We start from the raw sequence: 10,702 nt of genomic DNA, 5'->3' as shown, positions 1-10,702 counted from the left end.
CCTCCTACTGTCCCTTTGTAGTCCTAGTCATCTCTGCCTACTGTGCCAAATTTACAAGGACCCTATCTGTGGAAACTCTAAGTAATAAGAAATTCATCACACAGTGCATGCTAAGGGTTATTAACCAGGCTTGTGATGCGATTTCTTGCATCCAGCTTTAAATAAATCAAGCTCTGTTGTTTATGCCAGAATCTTGGACTTGAAAGGGAATTTAGAGATTACTTCTCCAAGGCCCCATTATACAAAACACAAAACAAAATCCTATGCCCAAGATCATACCACAGCATGGCAGAACCCAAGGACAAAGATACCACATTGTTTTTCATACGTGAAGATCATGGCCTAACTTGATAAAAGTAGTATCCACCTGAAGAAGGAGTTTTTCAAATAAACAAGTATATTTCTCAAAATTTCAAGGGGCAAAAAAATGGTAAAGTCTGCCATGTAAGGACCATATTTATATTCCAAATCTGAGAGGAAAGTTTCGGACTTACCTTGCACTTCAGAAAGGGATTAACAACAGATTTCACTAAAATAGGAATGTGAAAAATTAACAGAGTTGGAATTTTGACATCCCATTTGTAAAAGTGAGTAGAGAGATTTGTTTATGAAATATAAAGGTTATTACAAACACATATTCCTTTCCCTGTACCAACAATGTTTGTAACCCATATTACTTTCTGACTTCAAGCCATAGACAATGTCAATTTCCTTGTCTGAAGGTTCTTCTGCTTTCTCTACATTAGAAAACCCTAAGTAACCTTCAAATCTCAGATGAAATACTAAACCACCTGTGAAGCTCTCCAAGATCTTCCCAGTGTTCTGACTACTCCCCACAATGAGATGAAAATCTCCCCACTCTAATGAAAAGCCTACTGCAAATATTATTCTCAATGGGGAAAAGCTGGAAGCCTTTCCCTTAAGATCAGGAACTCGACAAGGATGCCCACTCTCACCACTATTATTCAACATAGTACTAGAAGTCCTTGCAACAGCAATCAGACAACAAAAAGGGATCAAAGGTATTCAAATCGGCAAAGAAGAAGTCAAAATGTCTCTCTTCGCAGACGACATGATACTCTATATGGAAAACCCAAAAGAAGCCACTCCCAAACTATTAGAAGTTATAGAGCAATTCAGTAACGTGGCGGGATACAAAATCAATGCTCAGAAATCAGTTGCATTTCTGTACACGAATAACGAGAACGAAGAAAGAGAAATCAGGGAATCCATCCCATTTACAATAGCACCAAAAACCATACGTTACCTTGGAATTAACTTAACCAGAGACGTAAAGGACCTTTATTCTAGAAACTATGAATCACTCTTAAAAGACATTGAGGAAGACATAAAAAGATGGAAAGATATTCCATGCTCATGGATCAGAAGAATTAACATAGTTAAAATGTCCATGCTACCCAGAGCAATCTACACTTTCAATGCTATCCCGATCAAAATACCGAGGACATTTTTCAAAGAACTGGAACAAATAGTCCTTAAATTTGTATGGAACCAGAAAAGGCCCCGAATCTCCAAGGAACTGTTGAAAAGGAAAAACAAAGCTGGGGGCATCACAATGCCGGATTTCGAGCTGTACTACAAAGCTGTGATCACAAAGACAGCATGGTACTGGCACAAAAACAGACACATAGACCAATGGAACAGAATAGAGAGCCCAGAAATGGACCCTCAGCTCTTTGGGCAACTAATATTTGATAAAGCAGGAAAAAACATCCGGTGGGAAAAAGACAGTCTCTTCAATAAATGGTGCTGGGAAAATTGGACAGCTACATGCAAAAGAATGAAACTTGACCACTCTCTCACACCATACACAAAAATAAACTCCAAATGGATGAAAGACCTCGATGTGAGACAGGAATCCATCAAAATTCTAGAGGAGAACATAGGCAGCAACCTCTACGACATCAGCCAAAGCAACCTTTTTCATGACACATCCCCAAAGGCAAGAGAAACAAAAGATAAAATGAATTTATGGGACTTCATCAAGATTAAAAGTTTCTGCACAGCCAAGGAAACAGTCAGAAAAACTAAGAGGCAGCCCACGGAATGGGAGAATATATTTGCAAATGACACTACAGATAAAGGACTGGTATCCAAGATCTACAAAGAACTTCTCAAACTCAATACACGAGAAACAAATAAACAAATCAAAAAATGGGCAGAAGATATGAACAGACACTTTTCCAATGAAGACATACAAATGGCTAACAGACACATGAAAAAATGTTCAAAATCATTAGCCATCAAGGAAATTCAAATCAAAACCACACTGAGATACCACCTTACGCCAGTTAGAATGGCAAAAATAGACAAGGCAAGAAACAACAATTGTTGGAGAGGATGTGGAGAAAGGGGATCCCTCCTACATTGTTGGTGGGAATGCAAGTTGGTACAGCCACTCTGGAAAACAGTGTGGAGGTCCCTTAAAAAGTTAAAAATTGAGCTACCCTATGATCCAGCCATTGCACTACTGGGTGTTTACCCCAAAGATACAGACGTAGTGAAGAGAAGGGCCATATGCACCCCAATGTTCATAGCAGCAATGTCCACAATAGCTAAATCGTGGAAGGAGCCGAGATGCCCTTCAACAGATGACTGGATTAAGAAGTTGTGGTCCATATATACAATGGAATATTACTCAGCTATCAGAAAGAACGAGTTCTCAACATTTGCTACAACATGGACGGCACTGGAGGAGATAATGCTTAGTGAAATAAGTCAAGCAGAGAAAGACAACTATCATATGATTTCTCTCATCTATGGAACATAAGAACTAGAATGATCAGTAGGGGAAGAAAGGGATAAAGAAAGGGGGGGTAATCAGAAGGGGGAATGAAACATGAGAGACTATGGACTATGAGAAACAAACTGAGGGCTACAGAGGGGAGGGGGGTGGGGGAATGGGATAGACCGGTGATGGGTAGTAAGGAGGGCACATATTGCATGGTGCACTGGGTGTTATACACAACTAATGAATCATCGAGCCTTACATCGAAAACCGGGGATGTACTGTATGGTGACTAACATAATATAATAAAAAATCATTATTAAAAAAAAAAAAAAGAAAGAAAATCTCCCCACTCTAAACTTCAACATTTTCTCATATAAACTAATTTCTATCGTTACATATGCTCTAACACATACCTCATTCATTCATTTTTTTCCATGTCTATTAGGGAGCAACTACTAAATGCCAAGTTCTCCTCTAGGCTCAGGATGCAGCAATGAACAAAATAACAAAACACAAAAAACCTTGATTTCTTGGAACTGACATGATAGTGGGTGAAGAGGACAAGAAATAAAATAACTAAAACTTACGCAGGGAAGAGGGATAGATAATACTGGGGAAAGAGGTACAATTTTAAAGAAGTAATCAGCAAATGCCTTACTGGGTGACACTTTAATGAAAATCTGAAGGAGGTGAGGGAGCAAAGCTCACAAGTGACTAGGGAGAGTTCTTCAGGAAGGAGCAACAGCAAGTGATAAAGACCTGAGCCAGGAATATGCCAGGCATATTCACGTAAGAGCAAGAAAGCCTATATGCTTGGAACGGAGTGGCCAAAGCAAAGATCAGTAGAAAAGTAGTCTAGAGGGGTGCCCAGGGTGGCTCAGTTGGTTATGCATCTGCTTTCGGCTCAGGTCATGATCCCAGGGTCTTGGGATCGAGCCCCGCATCAGGCTCCTTGCTCAGCAGGGAGCCTGCTTCTCCCTCTCCTGCCTGCCACTCTGCCTACTTGTGATCTTTCTCTCTCTCTCAAAAATAAATAAATAAAATCTTTAAAAAAAAAAGTCTAGAAAAGGAGTCTGAAAAATTGGTGGGATTAGTAACTTGAAGGTAGTGTTGGAGAATGATTTGTTGAAGTTGCAGTACTAGAGGGAGTGAGCTGGAAAGTGGGTTGTTATTGGAAAATGGGACATTTGAGATTAGGAAAGCGTTGTTTTTAGGAAAGAGTATTATTATGGGTAATAATAAAGTCTAGGGTATGACTTCAAGAGTGAGGATTGAGGTAAGGTGGAGAAAAAGATTATTACAGAGGGGTAGAAAGTGATCTAAACTAATCATAAGAGATTCAATGCTGGAGGTTTTAAAGAAGAGGGAGAGGTTATCTAAGACCGAAGGGCAGACCAAGGAGGACACTTAATCCTGCCTCCAAGACCAATGGTAGATCGGGAAGAGAAAATAACTACTTGAGAGGACTGCAGAGGAAGTAAGGTTCTTCAAGACAGCTGGTTTTAATTAGAGTAAAACCAGGAAGGGATTGTTCAGAAAAAGCACTGATAGAAAGGATTATGCTAATGAATGACCCAGGTTCTCAGGGCAGAGTGGAAGGGTTTGGGCAGTTGCAGTGAAGTGGGGTGTGGTTAGGATGTGGATTGCACAGAGGAGCTAGAGATGGGTTAGAGTGAGGAAGTTTATAATCTTGAACTTCTTGTGAGTACTGGCAGGATCAGTCCCAGCAGCCCTAGAACAGTGGAAGAAAGAAAGGAGTGCTGGAAGGAGGGGAGGGGGGAGCATCTTGCCAGCAGTGCTCGGGAGTCTCCTCTGTACTCTTGACTATGGATGCCTAAAGGCATAAGAAGAAACAATCCTACTTTCAACACAAAAGGGCCGCCTCACCTTGCTTATTCTTTTTTTATGTTAGCATCATATACTGCCTCCTTTTCCATATTAGATCATAAGCTCTTTGAAGTTACTAAGAAATTTTACTCATTTTGATGTTGCCTGTTGATTGCCAGTACTAAGCTACTCAATAAATATATGCTCAAAAACAAGTGAATACTTCTTACTGGATGGAAGGACTGGTTGAAAAAGACAAATTACTTCCTACTTAGTCTTCTGAGAACTCTCTAGAACTCCCCAATTCCTGATGCTCTTCTGAGTCCAGTCCTAAAAGACCAGGTACTGTTACAAAACCTGTTGTGCTCAGTCTGCTGGTGAAAAGGCCAGAGATATCATGGCCTCTCTTTCCCTGCTGTAAGAAGTATTCTGCTTATAATGATATTTGTCTCACAGATCACTTCTTTTTTTTTTTTTTTTAAGATTTTTATTTATTTATTTGACAGAGCACAAGCAGGGGGAACAGCAGACAATGGTAGAAGCAGGCTCCCCACTGAGCAAGGAGCCCATGTGGGACTTGATCCCAGGATCCTAGGATCATGACCTGAGATGAAGGCAGACACTTAACCAACTGAGCCACCTAGGTGTCCGTCACTGGTCACTTCTTCTTCAGGAGGACAGAATCAAGAGCCAAGCCAGAGTAAAATTCTCCAAGGATACCACAACCTGTTGTGAGTTTTTTGGGGGAATTGTAGCCAATGCTCAATGGCCATGATTGGTAACAAATGACAAGGGTCATGGTCTTGTTACAAGAAAGGGTTTGGCAATCCTGGGGATCTGTATCACCATCACGTGCAAACCAGGATCTGAACCACCAAAGAATTGATAAGATATGCACCTATGTGTGATTTGATGTGGAGTCAGGAATGTGGCAGGAAAAGCAGAGAATTCAGAAACTGACCTAGAATCAGACACTTTGCAAGTATGTGACCAAACATCTGAGTCTCTGCCATAAGGTGACCACTACTAACTCCCTCATCAGGGCCTCATCAAGGCAAAGCCACTGTGGCCAGGCCCAAGTTTGGCAACAGGCATCCATCTGCCTGACCTAAAATGTAAGGCTCTCCAGTTTTTCAAGAACGTAAACCTGATTACATCATTCTTTTGTTTAAGCCAATTCAGTGGCATCCTATTACCTTTAGCTTAAGCCTGAACTCCCTTGCATGCCCCAGAGGTCCTGCAGGATGTAATCTCTACCAATCACTCCATTTCCTCTCTCCCCTCTTCTCCTATGACTTTTCCTCCCACACTTTATATTCCAGCACACTTTACGTTATTTCCATTCCATTTTTTTAAATAAATAAATCCCATAAAATAATTTAAAAAAAAACCCAAACTGTTCAATTCAGTAAAATATGAATACAGGCCACCTAAAATACTATATTCACTTTATTTCTAATTTTTCTACTGGTTTTAATAACATTTAGAGAAAGAATAAATGAAAACAAGGCACTATTGTATCACATCAAGAAATAATTTTATCCAATGGGAATTCAAATGGGAGATATATTTAACATCAATTCATATATTAGTAACTTATACACTTATTATCAAGTATGACATCAATAAGCACAAAATAGTCTCTTGCAATCTCAACCAAACTTCTGGCTTCCCTTATGTGTCACTCCCACTACTACTAACTGCACACATAAAGAGACTAGGGACAATTTATTGAAGATGGTTTTCCAGGAAATTTATAAAATGAAAAAGGCAAAATATGTCAAATAAAGCATAAACAGCAATGGGCCCAGAATTTTCTCTGGAAAGGCTGCCTAAGGCACTACCAAAAAAACAGCTGTAAATCCCTGATCTGACTTTGAAATTTTATGATCTTGAAAATTTCAATTTGAAGCACAAGGTGACATGACCATGCTAATTGGTGTATTATTTTCTCAGTAAAGGCATATGTGAGAAATATTATCTCTATCCAGGACACTGTGACCCCAATATATATTTGTAATACAGCTGATTATATACGGTGTGAAAGTCAACTTGGTTATTTTTTTTTAATGCAATTTAGGAACTAATGACACTTGAATGAATGATGGCACAATAGGGAAAAGGACTATTTTTACATAAAACAATATTAAATCAGCATATGATGAGGTGAAATGGTCAGACTGTAAGAATTTTACAAAATGGTAATTTAGAAATTGTAAATGCTTTTATTCAAAACTGCAAAAAAGGAATCAATTATCCTCATTTGCTGGAATCACAATTCTTATGACTAACAGCATCTACTGATGAATCTGATCAAGAATGAATAAACAAAATTAATTTAAAAATTGGAATGAAAACGAAAATAAAAATTGGAATGATTCTGGTTAAAACCAGAACACAAAATTATGAAGACCAAATCACTTTGACAGTGGTGACAGAAGTACTGTTATTTGGCTAATGAAAACATGGAACGCTCCTGATCAGTGGTTTCCGAGTGCCCCGTGCAAATAACTCAGGAGCTGCCAGAAGCTGGTTAAGGAGAGTGAGGAGGAGGCCCAGTGAATAGGGCTCTGGACCCTGCTCTGGACCTAGAGAAGCAGTATCTACTTCTGTCTGTTCCACCATACACTGAGAATGTGTGTACATCTTTTTTTTTAAGGCTTCAATTTGTTAAAGAAAAAAATCCTGAAAACCAGAGCAATGTATATATGCTGTATCCAAGCACACAAAGAGAATTGAAATCAGGACATCTGAGCCAAAAAGTCTCCAAACTACTGGAAGAATTATCAGTTTTCTTCTCACTTAACTATTGTTAAAATGACTTGTCAACTGAGATTGCCATAGGGTAACAGACTACTAGTTAGGTACCTTCAGGTTAATAGCACACATGCAAAGGCGAGCTAGCTAAGTGGGAAAGTGAGAACTGCTCACATGAGCTAGGCAACCACAACAGCAGGAGGTCTCCTCTTTAGCCTGACCTTGGCAACAAGCTGTTTCTGAGAAGCCAAAGCTCTTCATGACTAAAAGCTCATCTCCTTTAGGTATTCCAGAGAACAAGCGATATGAGCTCTGGTACAAGTTTTCAATAAGACTGAAAGGCATGTCAGCAAGGCACTGGTGCATCCACTTAAGGATATAGGATAAACACACAATTTTTAACATTAAATTGTTAGAGATGATTGGCCAACATACGAATATGCATAGTACTTGGCACACAGATCCTTTAATAAAATGTTACTGAATCTATTCCGAAAATGTCACATTTGCTAAGTAATACATTCTAAAGGGTAAAAATCAGGAAAAAAAATTCTACTCTAAAAAAAAAAAGCACGTAAAGTCCACTGTACCCTAACGCAGCCGTGGGAAACTTTTTTTTAAGTTATAACACATTTTTAGGCTTAATACATATGTTTTGGGCTTAGGAAATAAAATAATTAAAAAGCAAAATTTGGTTTTGATTAATACATAACCACTATCATGAGTTTAAAAATCAGACTAAAAATGTTACTAAAAAAGGGAGAAAATGTCTAAATGAATCTGCACAAATGTACAAATCAATGTGTGAGAGCTTAGCAAGGAAATTATAAAAATTGTGTTTTTTTTAAATATTTCATTAGTTAAAAGGAAATGGAATTCTGAATTTCCCCGTATATATTTGGTCCTCATAGCTTTCCTGGACAAAGCAGTCCTAACCATTTTAGTAAACTCCAATTAAAATACTCTAATAATGTTGAATCTAGGACAACCTATTATCTACGCAGATACAGAATCCTGAATGTCACATACAGTAAATGAAAAGGTCAAATTTGACCATGTTTACAGTATTCTACAATGAAAATGGAAAATCCAGGAAGGCAAATAAAAATGGCTTACTTATATGAGGTTCCTTTTACTTGTTGATTGTACATTTTAAGAATTGGATATATGCCTTCCCTTCTCATCCAGTATTTTTTAAGAAGTCCTAAGTGAATGCATACTGTTTTGTAAACTGCATTGTCTAAACTGCAAAATTCAGGCAAAAGTGAATGTAGTTTTATCCCATGGAAAAGCACTGAATACAGTTATAGGAACAAATTCAGTATCATCTAATTTAAGAAGTTCTTGTTTTCAGGTATGGTTACATTGGTTTGTAAAACATATATTGCCTAGAACAAAGTACAGCAACCTGTAAATCACAACCCAGTAATTTTTCAGTCTTTCTACTGATAAACATTCAAAAATAGTATTTTCACCATATGAAAGTAAACACCACAACCACCAAATCAACTTTTCTCACACAAGTTTCTAATCCCCATAGCGTCACTGCAAGTCGCTAGCAATCACTGCATCGATTGAGCAAAGATTAACTTAGCACTTTCCTCCAAAAAAAAGTATAAAAAGAATGCTTTAAATAGATATAACCCATAGAGAACCAGGTTTACATCATAAATGCTGGGGAGAAAAAGCATGTAAAATAACAGATTCATGATTCGGGGTGGGAGAGGAATCCATTGCTCCACAGCACAAAAGAATTCTGCTCCGGCGGCCATAGCCCCTTTCATTTCTTAGCTGGGTTCTTGGGAGGAAGCAGTTTGTATGTGTTGAAGTAGCCCACCACCTGCTGGGGGATCTCTGCCAAGACACACTGAGCGAGCGCTTCTTTTGGAGCCTTATGAAAAAACAAAATCAAAGTGACTTTATTAGTAACCAAATTTTTACTGGCATTTTGATAACAGACTAGGAATACCTCGCCTGTCAGTAAAAAGCAGTAATTCCTAATTCCTAGGCTTATATCTTGTTTTAGGAACAGTCTATGAAACACAGAATAAGCTAAAAAACCGATGTTACTGAGGAGTGCTTTATTACTCCCACTGATATTTATCAAGTCCTTTTTTGGTGCCAGCATTTTGGCATTTGATAATTACTTTTTTCTTTAACTTTTTTTTTTTTTAATATTTTATTTTTATTTATTTAACACAGATAGAGACAGCCAGCGAGAGAGGGAATACAGCAGGGGAGTGGGAGAGGAAGAGGCAGGCTCATAGTGGAGGAGCCTGATGTGGGGCTCGATCCCGTAACGCTGGGATCACGCCCTGAGCCGAAGGCAGACGCTCAACCGCCGTGCCACCCAGGCGCCCCTTCTTTAACTTTTAAAGGTGGGTTTTTCATTCACTTGGCATTAATTCTTTTTAACTTTTTATTTTGAAATAATTACATATTCATAGGAAGTTGTAAAAATAATATTCACCCAGTTTCTTCCAAAGGTAGTACCTTTTATAACTATAGTAGAATATCAAAACCAAAAAACTGATAATGGTACAGTTCACAGGCCTTATTCAGATTTTCCCAGTTTTATTTTACACTCATTTGCATGTGTGGATATATTATTCTATGTAATTTTATCATCTGGGTAGATCTGTATAACCATTACCACAATCAAGATACAGAACTGTTTCATCATCACAAGGATCCCTAACAACACTTTTAATCACCTTCCCCCACACTCATACATTGACTGCTGAGAATGTAAAAAAGCATAACCATTCTGGAAAAGTTCAACAGTTTCTTTAATAATTAAACATGCAATAATCATACGACCCAGCAACTGCACTTCTGGGTATTTATCCTAGAGAAATAAAAATTTATGCTTGCACAGGGGTGCCTGGGTGGCACAGCGGTTAAGCGTCTGCCTTCGGTTCAGGGCGTGATCCCGGCGTTGTGGGATCGAGCCCCACATCAGGCTCCTCCGCTATGAGCCTGCTTCTTCCTCTCCCACTCCCCCTGCTTGTGTTCCCTCTCTCACTGGCTGTCTCTATCTCTGTCGAATAAATAAATAAAATCTTTAAAAAAAAAAAAGAAAGAAAAAAGAAAAAAATTTATGCTTGCACAAAAACCTGTACATGAATGTTTATAGCAGCTTTGCATATAACAGACAAAAACTGAAAACAATTAAAGATGTCCTTCAATGGATGAACGGTTACACCCGTGGAATATTCCTCAGCAATAAAAAGGAACACATGCAGCAACAGCCCTACAGAAAATTTTGGTGAGTGAAAAAAAAAAAGCCAACCCTAACATTTCTGTAACATTTTTGAAATGACAAAATTATGGAAGAACAGATTAGTGGCTGCCTAGGATTAAAGG

The 10,702-nt window shown here is 38.5% G+C and overlaps 1 protein-coding gene across 1 annotated transcript in view; it reads right to left on the bottom strand.

The window, feature by feature from the left end:
- Positions 1-6,101: 6,101 nt before the first annotated feature.
- CPNE3 (copine 3) overlaps positions 6,102-10,702 on the bottom strand; it is a 50,497-nt gene continuing 45,896 nt past the window's right edge. Inside the window, exon 16 of the mRNA XM_008689116.2 lies at positions 6,102-9,227. Coding sequence (XP_008687338.1) covers positions 9,117-9,227 — 111 coding nt within the window. The 3' untranslated portion in view covers positions 6,102-9,116. The remainder of the gene's footprint in view (positions 9,228-10,702) is intronic.

This window comes from Ursus maritimus, unplaced genomic scaffold (assembly GCF_017311325.1).
Source record: "Ursus maritimus isolate PB19 unplaced genomic scaffold, ASM1731132v1 scaffold_9, whole genome shotgun sequence".
NCBI lineage: Eukaryota > Metazoa > Chordata > Mammalia > Carnivora > Ursidae > Ursus > Ursus maritimus.
The sequence above is the reverse complement of the archived record's forward strand: the minus strand, read 5'-3'. Positions and strand labels throughout refer to the sequence as shown.